Here is a 22,935-nt window from a genome sequence, read left to right as displayed (position 1 = left end):
CTGTAAATTCCATCTTGCCAATCTCTTATTCCTTTCACACACACTGCCATCTTTGTGCCGCAGCCAACCAATTGGGCTCCACAAGCAACAAATCTGCCCATCTCTAACTCCAGGCTTGATGGTGAATAAATGACAGTGTTTCAAATGTTTCTGGTCTCAGGTGGTTTACAAAAAACCTGGAGATGTCTTCTCATCCTCTCTGCAGGAGCTGAGGTTTCAGTTGCTGTTCTGTCTCGTCTTTTCTGACTCTCAGTTTCTCTGATCTGAGAAGAAAAAGTCTTCCTTTCTCTCTCCTCACTCCAGGCCTATTTGGTATTCCCCAGACGGAGCATTGAGCTACCACCCTCATTCTCGATCCTCCCCTCCCTTCGTTCCAGTCTCTTTCCCTCCGACAGAGCCAAGTGACCTGTTACAGTGTGCTTTGCTTAGCTTGGGTGCCGCACACACAGCAGCAAGGACAAGACTTTACAGGGGTTGCATTCAGGACCACAACCTCCCAGAGCACACACCATGTGAGTCAGGGTGGCAAACTAAAGATCAGAAGAGGACATTGGTAACAACGTGGCCCCATTTCCAACTCACCGGACAGGCCACGAGTAGTCCGATTCACTTAATATAAAAAAGTCATATTAGCATATTTTTAAATCATATACAGTACATCTGAAAACAGATTATCCTAAGCACAATTTCAATGTGTGATTTTTTTCTTCTTCTTGTTAAGTTTCTATAAGCAGATGTTCTTGAGGGACGCTACCAAACTTTTTGCATCTGGTATAAAATTTTGATGTGTATCTGGATGATGGAAAAGCACCTAGTATTGCAAGGTGCGAAAGCAAACAGAATGCACTATTAGAACTGACATTTTTGGAGGTTGTCTGACTTGAACTGCGATTGCAAATCTTCCAGGTGAAAATGCAATGGTCTTTTCTCATTTCTCCATTTTGTTCCTGTTCACCTGCTTTGTTTTTCCTGCCTGTGTATCGTGCAGGTTCCAGAAATGAATCTTAAGAAGAGAGAAGGCTTACAGGAGAAGATGCCAGATAAGATGCACGGGTGTATCCTTTGTGAAAGTCTTTTTAACTGTGATGTATAAAAACAGGTGCAACACAGAGCTGAAAAACACAAACCATGGTGGGAGTAGGCCTCTGCTTGTTTCTTTTGTTTTTGTAAGTTGTCATATTTAACTGATATAAACTTTTAAAATGAAGCTAGTTTGTCCATTTTCAATATATGCCAAACGCCTCAACTCGTGTCTCCTATGGTCTCTCTTGTCTCCTTTGCTTGCATCTAAGGTGGCTAAGGTATGAAGAGAGGAGGTAAGGAAAGTAATTAAGCATGTTACCTAAGGATGTAATCTTGCCTCTTCCTGCATGCTTAGGTTTGGTTAATAATTCTGCACAAAAAGTGATTGCTGTATAAATGAATGTCTTTCTAATGCACAATGTCCCTTGATCAGTAACAGTTTACAAAAGTGTCCTTTTAGTCACATTTTCCTCACTTCTTTGCATGCACATGCAGTTAGAATCAAAACCGTTAGAATATGTTTAAATAAAAGGTCTAAATCCAGAGGTCTGTGGATTGAAAGCCATTATCCAGATACAAATCCCACATTAATGCCAGCTTTAAACGGAGCATTGTGCTGCATGGCAAGCAAAAGTATTACATGCTGTGTAAGCAGATGTAACAATGTGCAAAAGTGTGAACTTAAGGGACACTGTTGTAAGACATAGAGCGTACTGCTCCTTAAATTAGCAAAACCTGTGGGTCCTGTGGCCCGTCTGTTAAAGAGGCTAAATATCCAGAGCAGGTGCACTGCACTACATTGTGCTGTGAAATGTGCTGAGTTCTAAAAAAAACCCTAAAAGAGTTTTGGGAGTCTGGTATTTATAGACTAATAAGACAGCTCTGCTTAATTAATTACCAGTTTTTCCACAGAGAATTATCTCAGAAAGATTTTCTTTTATTGAAAATGGGTTGTGCAAAAACAAAAGTTATGAATGATGATGAGTTTTCTCACTAAGGGTGCATCCATGGTACAAGACTCCGGGACTAATTAGGCGCCAAAGTTGTGATCACAGTCAACTGTTTAAAATTATGGCGCTGTGAGAACCCCTAAGAGAAAAGATGCGTTGAGGTATGCATTGGCCAAATTGAGGGTAAATATGCTGGAGGGGGATGAAAGCGGGAGCCTCCAAAAAAGTTTTATTTTCAGGGTGAAAATCATTAACACATTATACAGTAGAAAAAGGAGGAGGAGGAGGGGCTCATTTTCATTTGGAAAATACAGAAATGCATTAAAAAAATTATCTCTAAGTACTGAATGAGATACATTAGACGATACAGTTTATCTGAAAATGACTTTTTCATATTTTTGAGTTCCAGAGTTTGAAAGTAAGGACCTTGGAGCATGCATGCACCCAACGGAGTAGAAAATACACTTAAATACTTAAACCCAAACTTCTCTCCAGGGATACAATAAACAAGTCCTACTACATGTGATACATGTGACAACCAAAAGAACACTATGGCTGTTTCTGAGATTAATTGGCAACTTGTCAAAACACACTGTGAGGCTTCATGAAATGTCTGCACTGAAATGCTTTGTAACATAGCAGATAGGACTGTCTCAATTACAGAACAACAGATTGCACAGCGCATAATGTTCAACAACAATCAACAACAAGGGACCTGCTCACTTGGGTGGGAGTAGAGCTGATACAGTCTTCTTAAAAACACACACGCACACACACACCAAAAAAAATCAATAAGGTTTTGACTTTTAAATATCGCCGCTTTCATTTTACAAACAAGTCCATGTTCAGATCTACAACCCACAGATATTCCATGTTGGGCAATAATGTCTTCATTATCATGACATAAATACTCTTACAAAGCACTTAGACATAAAAAATAATCATAATGAAATACGATAGATTTACAATGTGAATTTGAAAAATAACTTTCTATAAACGGTCTGCGCTCTAAACGTACTGACTGCTCCGTGATTAACAATAATCACATTCCTTAAAGATTCCCTTTTTTTAGATCCATCTCTCATAAATATTTCTAAAATACTCTATAGTGTAAATGACTGTTAATACCAAACTGTTTTTCATTTCTGGGTTTACTCACTCTACTCTCAGCTGCAAAACAAACACCACCCAATCAAACACAGCACATCTATAGTAATCCAGTGTGTGTTTGTGATGTAGCATAGGGAGCTTGAAGCAGAAGATGTGCTCAGTTCAGCTGCTGAAGCATCTAGGCACCACTCCTCTGTTACGCTTTAACTGTGTCCTTGTTGGCTGTCGTTGCATCTCAAAAGACGTCTGTCTGAGCTGTAAGATTTCCCTGCCCAGATCTTCCAATTGTGCCATCGCACAAGCAGTTTGGCATAATAAAGACAAGTGATTCAAGACTTAATTAAAAAAAACACACACACATACACACAAAAGACCTGGCCATTTGGTTGTCTAACAATAATAAAAAGGATATATGAGCAGGAAAAACCTTGGAATCAATAAGGCAAAAGTGTTCCAACAATATATGAGCTCAGTGTCAGTTTCCAATTCTTGTTATGTCTTAACAAATGTGTTGGAAAAAATCCATTCTACCAACAGTTCAGAGAAGTACAAATTAATACAAAATCAAACAAAAATCATGAAAATATGTAACCTTTTCCAATGCATATTTGCATGTTCAAGAAATTCCCCGGCACCATTTTCTTTCGGAAAAGTGAAACGTCCGCGCGCCATCAACAGATGGGTCACTTATTTTAACCAGACATGTACCACTACCTGTACTTCTGCAGTGTACAAGAAACAAAGGCTTGAGAGTTTAGGATTTAATTTTGAATGTTTTCACATCCTCTCTTGAAATATATCTTGGACTGTGTCTTTCTGTCCAATCAGAGCTCAGAACACGGAATAATCCGGTACATGGCGTAAGAACATTCGGCGGGACATGGAAAATGAATACATGAAATACAGCAGCCCCCAACAAAGCCGGTGAATATTTTGCCTCATTGAATGCGACCCAGATAGGAATATAAATACAAGTTATCCCCTTCTCCCTGCACACAGTCATTGCGGCAGTCTAAGCCGCCCATTATGTAAATAAAGAAAGCCCAGAATGAGAGGGAGAGATGTAATGTGTGGGGGACAGAGTGAAAGGACAATATACAAATCGCTTAGAATTCATGTGGAACAGAACGCGATGGCGTGGATAGAAAAGGGGGGAAATATTGATGGCGATAACACAGAGAAAAAGGGAAAAAGTTGAGTCGGAAACAAATAATCTTTTTTAAATTCATTAAATGAGTCATTACCGATCCAATGTGGAACTGTGTGAAACCCCCAAGTGTGTCGGTGCATCTTTTCCTTAGCGAGATCAACACCATTACACAACAGTAACAACAACGATAACTAGAACAACAACAACAACAATAACAACAACTGTGCTATCGTGAGACGGCGCCCAATATATAGATGATGCACATCATTAACACCACAGCCAGCCACACATTAGCACATACTGTTAAGTCTGTTATGTTACTCAGTTTGGTGGCTCTCGCTTCAGCGGCACCCATCAGGAAACCAGGTGGTGTCGCGGGGTGCAGCGGGAACCCGGAGTCACTGTAAGCCCAAACAAAGTCCTCTCTGGGATTAACAGAAACAAGTTTGGCCTTTTCAAGTTTTGAAATGGCTCGAGTGAAGTCAGAAGAGCTGGCATCTTCAGCGCGTCTATCCACAGAAGCCTTTCGGACACTTTAACACAGAGTTCAACGTGATGAAGATTTTTCTTTTCTTTTGAAGCAAGAAAGGCGAGTTTTCGATAGTGGTGATTTTTTTTAAGTGATTATGGTGCTTCAGATTTTGCTGATTACATTTTCTGGTAAGGTATAAAATACAAACAGTTTAGTCACTCAGCACATAATCACACAGCAAAGCTGAAGAAACAAGAACGTAGCAATAAGCAGCATTGCGTCAGAGTTACTGTAGCTTTTTTTTGCTCTTGGCAGTATTTTTTTATTCCCGTGACACTGAATCCAATCTTCCTCCATGACACAGTTAAACACAGTCACATATTCAGCCACAGTGAACTATTTCCACTGCAAGTTTTCCTTCATCAGCCTAACAACAACTTCATTTTGGGCTTTTTGCTTCCTTTTTTATTCTTTTTCGCTAAATCCACCTTTTATCAAAGTATACGGTCACTGTCAGGCTGAGAGGATATAACTGATGGCAGATCTTTAATCAGGTTGAATGATAAGCAGGCAGGTGTCTAGCTGATGGAGGTGATGCTGATTTGTTTAGAGGTGAAAGGGGCTGGCTCGGATGCACCACTTCCTCCACTACATCTCCTTATCTTCAGCCTTTGCCGTTTCCATCCTTCCCCTTCTCCTTCAGACGTAAATGGCAGTCCGGGAAATAACAGAGCCGTCTCTCTGAGACTCCATGTCGTCGTCAAGGTACACATCCATTTCTTCGCCGGCGTGGCCTCGGTGGACATGATAGGCTGGAGGCAGAATGTTTCCGCCTCCGGCCACTCCTCCAAATCTGTCGTATCGCTCCTCTTCTTCCTCCATGCTGTCATCGAGGTCAAACTTCCTCCTCTCAGCTTCATCCATCTCACTGCTAAGAAGGATGTCGTGGGCAGTAGGGGCGTTGCCGGTTGAGGCGTGGTGGAGATGATGGTGGTGGTAGTCGTTGGCCTTTTCTGTTAGAGTTCCCGTGGCATCGCAGCCCTCCCGATACGTGTAAATGGGCCCGTTGTTGTTTGTGCCAGTCCCGTTCTTGCTGCTGTTGTTACCGGAGTTGCTGAAGAGCAGACGGGCTTTGTTGCCATAGTCTCCGCCATTGCTTCCACCGCTGCCTGTTGCAATGGAGTCCCCACTGCTGGGGTACCCGCGCCTCTGCTGCCGGCGGCTGCGGGTCAGGAGGACGGCAATGAGCGCAACAACCAATAGCAGAGCCAGAAGGGAGCCGATCACTGCGCCTGCCACTACACCGGCACTGGACGGATCCTCCAAGGCTTCTGCAGAGGGGATGGAGGGGTTGGAAGGAGGGATGGAAAAATGGGTGGAGGAAAAGAAAAATGAAGGAAATGACGGCTGTTTTGGAGGAGGTATTGACAGTTCTTCTTGTATTGTGAGTGTGCTGTAGTGATAGGAGTAGTGTCTTCTTCTACGTGTGTTACAATCCTCTTACAAGTGTGTGGTAATGTTCTTCTCAGTGTAATCCCTTGGTGAGGGTGCAGTCAGTCATTGCTGGGATCAGGCTGAATGGGACTCATTCATTCTCTCCCAGAGGCTTGTTGTGCTGCATTTTGCAGACATTTTGCTCTATATGCATTTCAGTCCAGCTGCTGGCACTTCAGTTTTTGCCGCCCTTCCCCCCTTTGCCAGCTGGGGCAAAGCCTTTACTACTGTGATGATCCTTTGTTCTATACTTCATGTTGGTGTGAGCCAGGTTTGCCTCTCCACACGTTTCAGTTGAAGATTGAAACAAAAATGAGAGAAGGATTTAGAAAAAAAGCGGTTTATTTCGAGTATTGCGCCGCCTTTGCCGCAGGTTAGAGGTTTAGAGCCAGCAGAGTCACACAGACAGACACACAGAGACAGATACACAGGACAGACAGGCAGAGGAGTTACTTGGAAAGGGTTAAATAAGAGCACAGTCATTACTGTTAAGTGCCACAATGCTTAACTTGAGTTAATCCCTTCTATTTTTACCCTCTCTTTCTTTCCCACTCTCAATTAAAACCACTCCTTATGCCTTTCCTTCCTGCTTATCATCCTATCCTCTGCTTGAACCGGGTCCTTCGTCTGCCTCCCTTATTGGTCAGCTAGTCAAACCACAGGGAGAGCGATCGCCTGCTGTCAACCCAGGACCAAATCCAGATCTCACTGATCAGCAGCACACGGAGGTAAAAGGTTCACACTGTGGAGCAAGACTCATACCAGGATACATTTAAAAGGATTCTGTGTAGGAGTGTAAGAGAGAGAAAAAATGGGTCTCAGATAGTGTAGGATTTGTACGGAAAGATTCACGCTGGGCTAAAAAGTGGACAGAGGAAAGTCTCAAACCAGGAAAGGAGAAGTGTTGAGTCTTAGTGCAAACCTGCACAAGGCCAGCTAATATGTTTCTCTTTTCTTTTTTTATTTCTTGTCTGTGAATCACATTCAGATATTTCTTTGGGGTGCAGCAAGGGCAGCGAAACGTGGAACAGCAGGGGAATCTGAGCCTCTTCCTGTTTTATGCAAATAACAGCAATGTACTGCCAGCACTCCTGGCAAACACAGCAGTGAATGCCAATCAAACAATCTGAGGTTGGCTGAAATGAGCATTGTGTGGGGTTACATGCCAGGGCAGCGCCACTGAGGCAGTGACGTTCTTTTTTCTTTCAGCGAAATCACATTGGACATCAAATAATGATCTGTATGGAGCTAGCGAGCAGGAGTTCTGCTAACAAAACCAGTGGGGGGATGTCACTATAAGTGAGCCTGGATAGAGAGCCTGTGATTCATACAAATTGTTCATTCTGAGGGTGTAGGAGAAAAAAGAGTGGAGATAAAAGCAGAGAGGAATTGAGCAAGAGGAGAGAAAAAGCACTAGGAAGAGTGTTTGGGAGAGAGACAGAGAAGAGCAGACAAGAGGGGAAGGGAGATAAAAGGAGAGGTCTCAGTTTGATTTCAAACACACTTGCTCTGGTCTCACATGGGGATGCATTAGGGTTATGCCAGGGTGAGACAGACGGGTTGGGCGAATGAGGCGGGGCTCTTGGGACAGGATATGATGTCTAAATTAGGGGACAGTGTCTGGTAATATCCAATTGAAGTGACAGAAGGCATTAAGGATGATGAATCCAACTTTCCCTGTCCTAGTTTCCTCTCTCTTTGCAAACTTACAGATTGGCATGGAAACACAACATGTGGGCCAAAGTGTTATTTATATTTATTGTGCCATTTATATTTTAAGCATTAGTGGCATTTATCAAGTGCCTGAGTGAGAGACAGCTGAATAATGGCCTTTTGTGGAAGGTCTTTGGTGGCTGCCGTCCTTCTGTTAATCAAGTGCTTAAAAATCTATTATTCTGTATAGGCTATAAAGAACAATGCTCCTACAAAGGCCCATTAGAGCTGGCATGTTCATTTTTCATTAAGTCTGAGGTCACATGCAGGAGCAGCGTGATTATCTTTCCAATTTTCTCTCAAAGTCCAAAGCGAAGGGGTGGTGGCTGATATTTAAACAGCAATGATCTCGCGTATGGGAACTTTGTTGCTTGTTTGACAGCCGGATGCCAGTCGTCTTGTTCTTTTTTGCCCTTTTCAGACAGGATATGTAAAACTGCTGGCTTCATCAATCTGTTAAAGCGGTGACATTCTGTCATTCGGACATAAATCATGTTAATGTTTTGCACTTCATTCAGCACTTGTACTCGCTATTAAGCGTTGTCAGCAGTGACTCTTGTAAAGTGTAACCACACTTTTGAATGTTTAATTCTTTTCAAAACTGTCACTTGAGCAGGACCTGTGCATGTGTGCGATGAAGAGATGAGCTGCCCCAGTCCTTGTATGCAAGAGAGAGATCACTCTTCTTGATATGCAACTGGGAAAATGCATCACAATGCACGTGACCAGTACCTTAATTTTACTTGGTGAGATAATGTGCTATTATTTGCTTGTTGTGCTTGTTAGTGGCATTCTCCAGTAAGATAAGCTATTCCCTAGTCACTGTGTTTGTTCAGACGTGCGTAAGTGTAGAAAGCGATATGTAAATTTTACTATGCGGGGCCGCTTTTACAGAAAACGAACAGCTCATTAAGACATGAAGCCAACACACATAATTTTGCTGTCAGATTAATGAAAAGGACTAAATGTCTGAAAGGTCATTTTGAGTAGGTGAATAGGTTCAACTTAATGAACACACTTAAAACCAGCTGTCGGTGAACCACGGGGAATTTGTGGCAGGGAAAGCCAAGCAACATTTCTTTTTTTAAAGGTTAATATATAATTATATATTATACATTTTACAATTTAACATATGTTTTTTGTAAATTCCTCTGTGGCTTTCTCAAATGCACACTGTAAAACAAAAGCATAAACTTATGCTCAGGCCACTAGCATTTTACCCCAAAAATCATAGCATTAAATCAAAGCATTGAAAAATCAGGGTTTGTTTGACTTAAAAATGGGATGGACTGTGTTAAAAAACCTTGTAGGAGATGATTAATCTTCAGCCAGAACCAAAGGGCAGCCCACAGACCTGTATAAAAATCACCATGCAGATTTTTAAACTCCCATTTTCAAGCTGTGACTTTGTCATTTTGGCCTTTACCGTCTTGGTTGTTGTCACATGATGAGCAAGCAGTGGATCACTCACTGACTAACCAAGGAAATAATCATCAGATAAGACTTGAAACCAGTGTTTGGGATGACAAACTAATAAGGAATGTGTTTAGTGACAGACCAAAGTGGGAAGCACAGAGATCCCTTTAGACATATTTCTGCAGCTGCACTCGTTAACCTCTGGTTGCAGCTGCGGTGAATCTGATTTCATGTTAGCTTAGTTAGACATGAAGATCCCTACCACACATGTAAGTCCTGAAATTACTATGAGGTGGAGAGGAAACTACCAGATGATTAATGTCACTGGATCTCGACACAATACTGTATGTTTTTCTTCAAAAAGTCAAGTTTTGATTCCTTGATAGACAAGTTTTATACATGGACTTTTTAACTTACTATCAGATTTAACTTTTTGTTGCTATAACATATCACATTTATGCTGGACAGAGCACGGTAAATTGGTACAAGTCACAGGTGAATCACTAGGATAAGTATATTTGATTTCATAAAGACTCCAGGATAGTAAATGGCTTATAAAAATGGTAAAAGTGTATTTATCTTTAATGCTCATTTATCAGATTTAGTGTTTCTCCAGGCACTGTCTGAAATCATTTTGCATGATCTGAAACACTAATGGATCCCATCAGCTCTGACAAAAAATGTGCCAGATGTATGATCAACATGACTGTCAAATTCTTGTCAACTGCCTTATGAGATGCTTTGGTAAACACTTCTCTGCAAGCACATTTCCTCCCAAAAAAGTGGAAAATAGCAAAGACCGTTAGCTAGAAAATAGGCCATGCTTGTCATCCTTATTTCTCATCAACAGAGGCAGCCTGCCTGCATTAAGAAGCACAGTGATAAATGTCATAGAGAGAGGCAGGGGGGCTTATATCAGTCTCTGTATTAGTGTCATGTACATGGAGGAGATTAAGGAAGGGGGAGAGTAAAGGAAAGAGAGAGAAAACCATGAAAACTACCCATTGCTACTCAGTTACACTCACTGCAGTAGGGATAATCTAAATGAGAAGATTTGGGATGTGAGGAGGCAAGGTGGAAAGAGTTAGAAGGGCTGAGTGAGAGAGACAAACAGAGGGGGAAATGGTGTAAGGCGTATGAAAGTAGTAGTAACTTAATAATCTTTCATGAATCTCCTCCACCAGACCTCTCCTTCCTTTCTCCTTGTTTTGATTCTCAGAACTGAAGGCTCCACTCATACAGCATGAGCCAGAGGCCATCACTGTTGAAGCTTCACAGCGAGGAGTGATTCTAATTAAAAGCAGCTTTTGGTCAAGGACATGTAAAAGCGCACCCATGAATATATCCCAAAAACCCTAACAGCCTCCCAAAAAAGGCACAAAAAAAAAAAAAAGAGCAAACCATTGTCAGTGACAGAGCATCTGTCTGACATTTATTTTTCCACTAAGTGATTCCCGCTGAATTGTGGGAAATGTTGATGCAAGTTGATGAAGAATTTGCAGAAATTCAGATATAACTAAGGTCACATGGGTACCCAGATCAGGACCACATACAGAAGCACCAGCTTTTCAAATTTCTGAATCCTTCAAACAATCAAACAAAGATCCTCTGCTCTCATAGAGGTGCTCACACTTGCTGATGATCTTTTAATCATGTGCATTTGATTAGCAGCACTTTGTCTGGAATCAGTAAGGGTGTATTTAGTTTTTGCAGAGATCTACAGTGGCCCTGAGAGGCCAAATGGAGTGCAACTGCAATCAGCAATAAGAAAAACGCTCCAAAAGCTCACAAAACACAATGGAAATAGGAAAAACAGATTTCCAAAAGTACAAGGGAAGTGTTCGGGGAGACAATAACCTGACGGACCAGTTGCAGGAACCAAAATATGCTAGGTAAGTGTGTTTTAATCTCATGATTCATGTAATACTGATGATGGATTTTTAGGCTAATAGTTAGGCTAACACATGTACCTCTCATCTTTTCTTTCCTCACAAAACCAACAGATCCTCCACTTCTTTTAAGTGTCTCCCAGCGCAATTCTTAGCATATTTGGTTCCTGCAACTGGCGCGTTGGGTTATTGTCTCCCCAGAAACACTTCACTTGTGCTTCTGGAAATCAGTTTTTTTTCTATTTCCGTTTTCGTTTTTTCTATTTCCGTTTTCGTTTTTCCCTATTTCGGTTGTGTTTTGTGTACTTTTGCAGCATTTTTCTTATTGCTGGTGTTTTCTTAAGTTGCAGTCCTTTTGGCCTCTCAGGGCCACCGTAAAGATCCTTTGAAAAACTAAATCTTTTACATGACTGCAATAATAATTTTATCTGTAGACCAGTATGTGTCTAGAAAATGTAACTCCTACCCAAGCGATATAAACTTTAGATGGTTGAGAAGGTCCAAAAATGCAAGTAATTGCAATGTTAAGGGAAAGTTCACCAGCTCTCCGGAGCTCAGCCGGAGCATTTTCTACAAGACTGCTTCCAGGTTTAGCAGAGATAATGCAGAATATATAAAGTGCCTCCTGAATGAATAAGGCGATCTTTAACCTTTGTTATACAAATCTTGGCAAAAAAAAATGTAAATGAGTTCAAACAACCCAATAAACCGTAGTTAGTGGTTTATAAGGTTATGCTGAAGGCCTGCATAAAACATGGAAACATCACTCTGCTGCTAAGTGAAAAGTGGTAAGTGTTCTACACTTTTATAGGGCCTCTTAGCCTTAGCTTAGTACTGCAAAACACTTTACAGTGTGTTTCTGTCTGACCCATTCACACACCATCACGCGGTGTGTGATGTCGGCTTTCCCGGAGCAATTTGAATGCAGTCAGATAAGATGAAGATCTACTAAATTACCATCCTTATCAACAAAAAGGCCTCCATGTTTACCTACGATATCCTCTTTTTAAAAACATTTTTTAAACTTTTACTTGAATAGCTTAATGTTAAAAAAGGCAGTATCAACATAAAAGATGGAAGGTGGAAGAAACAATCAGAGGAAACACGTTCAAGAAGGCAGAGAACTCCACGCTGGGTCCAAAACCTCAGAGCCCTCTTCCTGTGGGGCAACAGTGCTAATGACTGAGTGGGTATCGTCTTGTTGTCACTTTATTTTTCCAAATTAAAACACGTCCCAAAGGCAAACATCAGGAAGCTCCACTTTATAATAAGTTAATGAAACCCTCCTTGTGCTTTAAACACACTTGACCTTTGGTTTATTTTTATTCCCAGAAGAAATCGTAAACACGAGTTTTAGTTAGTTTGTAAACCAAGTCACCGATAAATTATTTTAATTGAAACTAGGTGACCTTCAAACCGTGTTTTGTTGTTCTTTATGAAATTAGTCATAAACAAACAGCCGCGGTTTACTTGTGATTTACTCATGTATAAGCAGTCTGGGAGGCACAAGCTCATAATCATGGCAGAAGTGAGCGGAGGTGGAAGAGGTGAGGGAGAGGCTAAATGTTATCATGCTTGGATAATGGGGCCCAGAGGCAGCACGGACTGGAAATCACAGACGTACTGTAGGAAGAGATTTTTAATGTAACCTTTACCACTGACGCAGCAAGCTGAAGGTAAACACTGCTGACTATGGCAAAGGAAAACTTTTAAAGATCGCTCCAAGGATTTGATTGTAAAATTTGGGCTTTTTTTTTTCATAACAAGCAGACTGGTTAAAATTAAGCATGATTAAAGAGACACACAAGGGTCTGCATGAAGGACTTTCATCAACACTGGCATCTAGCTGACTCTCATCAGCAGCTACTCCTGGATGGCAACGCAAACCAACTGAGTTCCTGTGAATAAGATTACAGCAAACTATAAGTGTTTATGTAGCACATATGCAGACCTGATTCACGAGGTACACTTTAATTGGAAGGCTTGTATAAGTTTACACAGGTAAAACATAGCCAGGTATTTTTTTCTCTCTCTTATTGTCTGCTTAATACAAACAATCATATAAACATGCACATATAGTACATATAGCACCCATAAACACACACTACAGCGCAATGACCCAGTTTATGCGAACGGCATCTGACTCGTCACGCTTCTGATTATTTCCTTAAGCATTTCTGTATCACTGTAATTACTTACTCTTATACTTAGCCATTTATTCTGAGGTGCTCTTTTATTGTCTTGAAACCGTTACTTCCTGAAAAACCATCACCTTCGAGAAAAAACTTCATCTGGCAGTGCGAATTTGAATTTCTTTAGCTGCAACAGCTTCAAACGACTTTTCTTTTCTGAATGAATCAATGAAGGACTTCACTGATTTCACACAGCACGCTTCAAATACAGAATCACAACAGACATTTTTTTTTCAAATTGGAGGTTTTCTTTTGCAGCGCATCCCTCTGATATATTAAAACCTGCTGATGTATAGTGCTAATTTACAGCAACAGTCATTTCTAAACGCTTTATAGTGTAAGGTAAAGATCCCAAAATGAAAGAGAGAACACCAACAATCAGACGACCCCCTATGAGACCACCAGCGTATCCAGGCTCAGGGAGGGGCAGCCATCAAGGGCAAAACACAAACTGTGGGAGAGAGGTGGGAGAGAAAGGATTGCTCCCCAAGCAGCCTGAGCCTACAGGAGCATACCTAAGGGATAGTTCAGGGTCACCTGATCCAGCCCGAACTATAAGCTTTATCACAAGGGAAAGTGGAGAGGGTGTCCGTCTCCTGAATCCAAATTGAGACTCGGTTTCACACGACAGGAGCCTGATAGCTGAAAGCTCTGCTTCCCATTGTACTTTTGGAAATTAGGAACCACAAATAAGCCTTCAGTCTCAGAGAACCTATCTGGATACTATAATAGTATGAGGTCTTTTTGATATTATAGTGTCTGATCATTCAGGACTTTACACGAGGACAAGAATTTTAAATTCAATTACTGAATTATTATTTTACAGGGAGCCAATAGCCAAGAGATAATATTAGAGAAATATAATTTCTCTTTGCAGTCTAGTCATCTCAGCTAATGCTCAGAAGTGAGAGTGGGATAAAAAAATCCCCAAATTTCAACTTATTCCCTTTAATATTATCTGATTTGTATGGAGCACAAATTGTGTCAGGAATAAATTAGAGTTTAACCTGGTTGCACGAAGAGTAGTTTGTGCACTAGAATTAATAACACATTCAGGAAATAATAAGTGGTTCCCTGAAGTTAGTAATTGTAGCATGTAATAATTAACTGAACATTAAATTCAAACACTTTAAACTGCGTTTAAGTGTCTTTGCAGGCCACACATTATTATTTATTAACTAAAACTCTTAGTGTTTCTCCTTAAGTTACTGCAGTCATCACAACAACCTCTAACTTAATTAGTACTGTTACAGTGACTGCGTAATAATCTGAAAGCATACTTTTACTTTTGCAAACAAAGCTAAAAGGTACACAAGCTTAATGTTACACTTTTTTTTATAGTTTAGAAGGACAATCCTTTACATCACATTAATGACATTTTATGTCACAGTTTGTGCGCTAATCATTGAAGTTTAATGAAAAACATCCAGGTTGTCTTTTATCGTCCACCTTCTGCACACCAATACATCCAAACACCATCAGTCACACACGTACACGTATATGTATACTCTATCAGCGATTAATGCTCTTCATTTCTCTCCCATTCACCCCTACATAGAGACAGTAACACACACATACACATTCACAAATGCACAACCCTCACCAGCAGCTATTAGCAATGAGATACTAAAAGCCTTCAGTGTGTTTCTGTGTCATATCTTGAACTCAGCCGCAGTGGTTGCACACCACACCACACACACCCACAGACTTTGCTTAATTACCATTGATGACACAGACTTGCACAGATGCAGACACACATAACGACACAGAGCTACACTATCTATTCAATTACCCTCATATTATTCCCGAGCTTCACGCATACACAGGCAGACAGGTCCTGTACCCACACAGGCATGCATGCACGCACATATTTCTTTTGCCCTGCAACCAAAGTCTTACACAGCTCCCCTTCACAAATCCAACTACCGGTGTTTCCATGACGATCTCAATCATTTCCTCATGCAACCCCTTGATGCTGTAGTGAGGGAGGAAATTTCCTTCCTAAATCATCTTCGATTCTGTCTCTTCATCATGGATTCTAGCTGGTGCTTTTCATCTCTGCCTCTCTCTCCCCTCGCTTTTCATCAGCGAGGAAATAATCAGAGAGTGGGCAAAGAGAAGCAAAAAAACACAACTTGTAAACTACACAAAAAGAGACATAGGAAGGGGTCGGCGAGGGGAGAGCAGAGGCAGTGTGACTTTTTTTTTTAAGTATGTGGTTTTTGGCTTTTTTCTTGGCCCATTGAGCCTCACTGTGCTCTCTCTCTTAAGACTCTCAGGATTTCAAATGGATGCTTTGTGACACAGAGCAAACAGATAGCATGAAAATGAAAAAGCACAAACAGATGGGAGGGAGAGAGTGGAAAAGGCAGGGAGGGGGGGTGTAGGTAGCGGGTGTCGATAAAGGATCACTTGGACAGATAATACATAGAAGGATGGGTGTAAGTGGAATAAATGGGTGAAGTTAATTTTTTCTTTCACCTTGAAAATTGTATTGCATTTCCTTTTCTACAGAAACACATTTAAACTTGCATGCATGAACACAGACACATCAGTGCAACCCATTCCTACACAAAGACACGCACACACATTCAGTCTAATTACCTTTTTTCCCCATTCTGCGGCCCCCTGCAGGGGTTATGAACTTCAGGAGGTTTCCCAAGTACCTCCCCACTTTCCTATTCGAGCTCAATGCTTATTTAGCATCCAGCTGCTCCGCACACAGTCTCTCGTACAAACACTCAATAACTGGCTCACTTACACACGAAAGCACACACATTTCCCCCACTCCTGGCTCCATTCACCTTAATAACCACCCTTAGCCTGAAGTGGAAATGCACAAAAATTACACCCTGTACACACCCGTTTGGTGAAAGCGTGTGCTCCTGCGAAACACACAAGCATGTATGAACACAACAAAAGCGCCTCAACCTTTTACAAACACTAACATTTGTGCACATACACACACCAAGCTCTGACACAACACCGCAGGAATGCAAAGCCTCCGAGGGAATAAACTCCAGCCAGCAATTTTACTGAGCACAGATTAACTGTACAGTTGTAAACTGCAGTCATAAAAACACATTTTAAGGCAACAGCATGGAGGTAACAGGACTGGATATTGATTTCGAGTACATGTACATCCACTAACACCATTTGGGTGAGTTGAGTTAAACAGCTGCGGTGCATGTTGCAGTGCCAAAAACTGAGGCCATTAGCAGTTTTAGCTGTGCATCAAAAAAGGCTCTAATATGTTATTTCACTACAACTGGACCCGGACAACACGCAGCACAGTGAAGCATCCATAACGAATCTGAAGAACTTCAGTCTCTAAAAATGAAGGTCAGTCAAGCTTTTCAACAGTCTCAGTTCAGTTTGAACCATCCATGGGTTCAATCTGCTTAGGCACTGGTTCTTAACCAAAACGTTCATTCTATCTTTCTAGTGTACTTGTAACATAATCTACAAGGCCGTGCTGCACAATGAAAGCTCGACATTCAACTGGTTACTTTCAACTGGTTTTCATTTGCCAAGTTGTTCAGACTGCACTTCATGTGGATTCATCAGGAAACAATATACATTTATAATATGCATTTTACGTCTGGTTTAGATGTCATCTGGCAAAAAGGAGGGGATAACCCCCCGCTGTGACCCCCCTCCACACACACACATCCTAAGATGTAATGGAAATGTCTTCTCAGGCAGCACATCTTAACATTTTCTACCTTCTCTTGCATGATTATACAGGGTTATGTGACATCCTCAAGCAGTAGATAATTAGGTATGCCTTAGAAATATGTGTCTCGTGTATGATGAGTGCTTTGACCTTAGAGGTGTCAAGAGCCTCCGGATCACTGGATGTCTTGTAAGATGTCATGTTCACTGTAACTGTCTCTACAATTAGCCTTTAAATCTTATTATAGGTAAAAGACTGCAGTGAAATCGTGTGTGCATTTTGTAAGTCTGATTTAATCAAACCCAGATTGCTGCTTGCAAAATGAGCACTTACTACCCACTGGGCCAGCAGGGTGGTCTGTGATTACAGAGACAACCCTGTAATATAAAGACAGGCAGTTTGATTCTTGAGTTCTGCCTGAGGACGTGATCGCACCTCCGGTTTGTTTGCTTTGTTACATTTTTTTATACTGTTCATTTATGTTCTTGCTCCCTGATTACAAGAAAACCACAGCTTGTAAATAAAAGTCACAACACTCTCAACAAGCTCATTTACCGGACACTTCTCGGTAGTTCACATGCTGTCATGTTAGAGAATTGCTGGGAAAAAAAGGAAAGATTTCACCGCCTCTAACATTTGTGTTTATAGCCCTCACTGAGAGGACACATGAAGCAACAACTGAGTATCGGTCAGGGCTGCAGCTTCCCAGGGGTGCAATTTGTTAACACTCAGCTTTACAGAGATGAGAAACTGCTTGCTATTAGGTATCAAAATAAATGTACTACAACCCTGGAATTTTGGATGAAGTGCTGCAGTTGGAACATAGTTTTAACAAACTGAACCACATGGTCTTGCAGCATGGCACTGAGTTTTATTTTCAGGGTTTTTTTGTTGGAGCTTTAATGACACTGTTTTCACTTATATGCCAAAAGCATACAAAAAGCGGTTTTAGTTAAATGCTCCACCCGTGTGTGGCGTGAATGCATTTATTTGTCAAGAATCACATCACCTCTCCACCTATGAAAATTCTGCATATTATGTAAATGAAAGACAGCTATGAGTGGGATGTTTTAGTTGTTTTTTATTGTTTATGGAGTCCGCCTAAAACTTTGGACACGAAGAGATGATAAAAAATGCCTTTGTCCGCCAGCCGTGTCCACATAAAGAAGCGTTTAATGCAAATCTGCAGTGATCCATCATCCAAGTGTGGTGCTTACTCACTGCTTGTGTGTGTAAGTCGTTTTCAGTTACACGCATACAGTACGTACACACTCGCTCTCCACACACTCGTACCCAGAGCTGTCAACATGAGTGGGTTCAGTAGTTTAATGAACATTATTGATGGCGAGGCTACAGCACTGCTGGCATAATTAGTGTGATGTCTCACACCTACATGTCTGTAGCTTCATTAATTCATCGCACAGCCTGGCTAATAGACACGGACACATGCACAAAGACGCACACACATGTGAGCACCGGCAGTCTCATGTGTCATAATCCAAAACCCCGGCAAGTCCTCTTACCTCTACACCCTGCCTGTGCTGCATTATGTATTGAACTTGCACCGCTGCCACTCTGTGCGTATGCCATTTGGATACTGTATCCGTGCGTGCGCGAGCGTTGTGCACTGTCACATATATTTTTAGCCTCATTCTGCTTGGCTGAATGCAGGGAGCTGATTGCATCCAGACCTTGGCTGCTGATACTGATCAACAAAACCAGCTGAGTGAAAAACAGCCATCAGCCTCCCTCTTCCCTCTCTCTCTCTCTCAATCCCTCTCACCCACTCGCACTCAATTCATCTCCCTCTCCAAGTCACCCACCACTCCTCCACTGCTCCCTCCCTCTTAAATGGGGCAATTTGTGGTTGGGTGACTCATTTCTAAGCAAATCTGGACCACGGAAGAGAGGAGAGTGAAAGACAAGGGTGAGTGAGGGAGGATGCGGGGGGGTTTAAAGGGGCCCAAGAGAGCATAGAGAAATAGCAAAGGTGAACAAGAGGAAAGGAAACGAGTGTGTGCTTGCATACTTTTGCTCAGTTCAGATAGATCCAGCTCTCCCTGTCCACCTCTGTCCATGAATATGATCAGGGGCACAAAACTTAAATGTACACATCAACACAGCAATATTCCCCTGATTGAATTAGACCTGATTAATAACTATGGTATATCTCGTTATAAGAGCAGACATCAAGAAATATTCACGCATGTTCAATCCTTTAAGAAATACAATTGTTAAAATGTCACAGCGCCCAAGGTTCAACTCCACTATGGCTGCCATTTTTGTGGCTATTATTTTGTTACAATTGATCATGAATACAATCAGACAGGTAGCAAGCTATGCAGGAGGATGAAGACTCAATTTTTAATTCTGAGTACTGAGTTCTGGTCTGATGACCATTATCCGTATGCAGCACTTACATGTTTGAAACCGAGCTTTTTCAATCCTCTCCTGCCCTCTTCACTCTCTCTGGTCAGTTTTCCCTTCATTTCCTCTTTCCTGCCTTCATTTACCTGCCTAGAGGTCTATATGCAAATCGCCCTCCCTCAAACATCTAACCTTACACCCCTCCTTCTCTCGCTCCCTGTTAACCTCCCACACCGTCTCCCTCTCTCTGCATTGATCAGTTCATAGTGGATTAGCTGCAGTTTGTGATAGCCGTCTGATCCAGCCTGGCCTTGAACAAGCCCTGCTAGCTAATTGAAAGACAGTGAGCTGGTCTGCAGGATTAGACACTACCCAGTCTGTCTGGCTCATTATTACAAACACACAAAAATAAACACACACACACACACACGGAGCGCGAGATGGGCGGTTTATTGAGCTTTTTGGATGCGTCATGCCAGAAGGGAATAGCCCACAGTTGCAACACTGAGAGAAATGAGAAAAGTGACTAAGCCCTCAACACAAATTGGATGTTCTGCGAGTATTTGTGTGTCTGTGCATGCTTGTGTTTGTCTCGATGGAGTTTGTGTGTCTATGTGCATGCGCTCTATCTGCTTATGTAAGTGTCTGTGCATGCGTGTGTATTCTTGTGAGTATCGGCACCTGTGTGCAGGAATGAACTGCATTAAAAAATGAAAAAATAAAAAAAAAAAGCTAAGAGAGTGGCTGAGTTGTGGCCCAGGGTCTTTAACATTGAAATAGAAAGCAGCCGCAGAAGCACAGAGGTAATCATGAACTGCTCCCTCACCAAGCTTCAGTTGCAGGTAACATCTGACCCTGTGAGTCCAGTGAAGAATGAGCCGGTGCAACAGCAAATGTGCATATAACAAAATAAACGTGTGTGCCGAAGCAGATATGAAACATAAGTACACTGTGGGCTTGTGCATTTAAATCGCAGGATGGTGATTTGTACCACAAAAACCCACAGCGGTATATACAGAGCACACACGCTATAGGTGATATTCATAATGTGCTCTATACAGTATTTGAAATGCATTTAGTCAACTATTACATGTAATTTTGCCTGGAGCCAGACAGCTGAAGAAGTTTGGATTTGGACGCGAGATTCAGAAACCCACAAATACTGAAAAGCGAGACACGAAGAAATGGGATAAAAGCCCAGGGGAGGTGGATACAGTACATCATGAGTATGTGTAAGCGTGTGCTCGTTTGTGCATTCAAGGGTCACCCACATGCTGCCTCTCCCTGATTGAAACCAGCAGTGCCTTGGCTTGGCTCAGCTCTCTCAATGAGCTCACCCTTCTCTTTTGACTGCTGTAGTAAAAGGGAAAGTCTTGACTGCATCAACCCACACGGGCCCCAAGCGTGAAATATTCAGGTAAAAAAACGAATACCTCTTTTTAAAATATTTAAACCACGTACCACACAACACTCAACCCCTTCGGCCCCTCGGCTTCTTTTCCAACTCTGACGCGTATCAATAATGTACCCGTTTCGATCAGATGGATCTATTTCAAAGTCGAGATGGAGATTGGCTGATGGGAATTCAATTAAGAGAAGGTTCTCAACTGGAATTTAACCATAAGTGGCTCCTTTAAAGAACAACATTAAAATTTCAGCAAGCCAAGCCCACACACTGGTCACTTCAAAGCTAAGATGAAATACTGTAATCCTGAGAAAGTCTCATCGACATTTCACACGCTTCAAAACTGGCCAACAGGGTCAAGTAATATCAATTAAATAGAATTTAAAAAAACGGAATAAAAAACTTTTAAACAACACGCTGGGAAAGCTTTTTTGTCTGCAACAAATGTTAAAGAGTTACATCACAGGAGCACAGAAATGGAAGAATAATTCCAGACAATTTTAAACAGTTTTTCTTATTCACAACTCGACGCTTGCTTAATCTCAGCTGGTGGTGGCTTTCGTCTGACTCCTGCCTGTTCCAGGGAACAAAACACAAACACCACCTGTAGGAAGCGATGCTGCTGCGCCTGTGAAAAAAAACAACCCAAACCCTCCGTTCTTGAAATCTTGTGGCATCTCAGTTTAATTCTTTGTCACTGGAACTTCAACTGTCTTGAAGGACAAAAAACAGGACGGCAGACAGCTAAGAATGTAACACTAAATTCTTGGCTTGCCTCCCAGAAAATAATCTAGCAGTGAGACTTGGAATAACAACACTTTTTAGTCTGTGGCACCAGCATCCTCTCCGTTTCTGTGCTTTCACCTTTTGAACCCTATTTTGGTTCATTTTCAGTTAATCAAAGGCCTAATCCCTCTGTTAATTCTGCTAATTTGTTCCTGTACCACACAGCCACTCTCCCAAATTTACAGCCATTATGCTCTATGTTAGTATTTTAAGCTAATTACAGGCCTAATCCTAATTAGGTGTCATTTTTGTACCTACAACACAGAACAAGAATTTCCCTAAATATCACTCTACCCACTTTTGTTAATTATAGTTTTACTGAATGGTGACATTCTTTGGACCGGAGACCTACTTTTAAATGCTTTTTTGCTACACTGCCCATGTAATATACTAGAGTTTCATTTCTGATGTTCTGCCTGAGCACAGTGTTGCATAATGTACATTTTGTCGTTCAGTAATTCAGCATTGGAGTTTACATGGATATCCTTGACATTTTAGTTCTTAAGCAGTGTGTACAGACACACTGAGGGAGTGGAGATGCACTACCTCGGAAAGGCCATGCAGCTGCTGGCACATGCTCACAGGCTGATGTTGGGACTAAACTTTTGACCTTTTGGTTAAAAGCCCTCCTGTCTCTACCTACCCTCCTGCTCCAAAAACACATCTATTATCATTCTCGTGCTGTTGTCTTGCACTACATAGAGAGGAACAAGAGGCTATACTTACATTATGTTAAATGGTACCAGACACAGTAAGTTATTACGCAGCAATGAGATCTTAATGCTTGATTCTTGGCCTCCACTCTGCTCTAACTGGGATGGTGCATCTCCACTTTTCATAGTAGCAGAGTAAGTTTTTTTACTTTAATGAAATTATACCAAACCTTTGCATTTAAAGAGCACACTGCCCCCAAAGAATAAGAATAAACATTTTAATTGCCAGCATGTCAGAAAGTCTACTCCCACACAGTTGTATAAACATCCTGCTGAGCAAGAGCAGCCTCTGCATTGCATTGGAGGGGGGTAATTAGTCTCCACATTATGTAATATTCGATAACTGCAAGAGACAGAGCAGATAATTGCTCACTTATGTGTTGTGATTTACTTGCTTGCTCACAATTTTCGCCTTTTCTCTTTCTGTTTATGATTGTCATTTTATGTAAAGCTCAAAATACAAAATGTTTTTTAGCCACACTGCATTAAAGTTTATTAGTTGCTTTGGCACCAGCTGATTATATTTCAGGTGAAAACTGAATGTAAGGTCTGTTATGCAGCATTTACTACAGACTGCTG

The 22,935-nt window shown here is 41.5% G+C and overlaps 1 protein-coding gene across 2 annotated transcripts in view; it reads right to left on the bottom strand.

The window, feature by feature from the left end:
- The window catches only part of pvrl2l (PVR cell adhesion molecule related 2 like), a 314,623-nt gene that overhangs the window by 136,845 nt on the left and 154,843 nt on the right, over positions 1–22,935 (bottom strand). The window contains exon 7 of one of the 2 annotated variants that reach the window (XM_003454605.5): positions 1,893–6,036. The exons of the other annotated variant lie outside the window; for it this stretch is intronic. Within the exon in view, the coding sequence (XP_003454653.1) occupies positions 5,405–6,036 (632 nt within the window). The 3' untranslated portion in view covers positions 1,893–5,404. Of the gene's footprint in view, positions 1–1,892; positions 6,037–22,935 lie in introns of those variants that run through there. 2 annotated transcript variants of the gene reach the window in all.

This window comes from Oreochromis niloticus, linkage group LG22 (genome assembly GCF_001858045.2).
Source record: "Oreochromis niloticus isolate F11D_XX linkage group LG22, O_niloticus_UMD_NMBU, whole genome shotgun sequence".
Taxonomy (NCBI): domain Eukaryota; kingdom Metazoa; phylum Chordata; class Actinopteri; order Cichliformes; family Cichlidae; genus Oreochromis; species Oreochromis niloticus.
The sequence above is the reverse complement of the archived record's forward strand: the minus strand, read 5'-3'. Positions and strand labels throughout refer to the sequence as shown.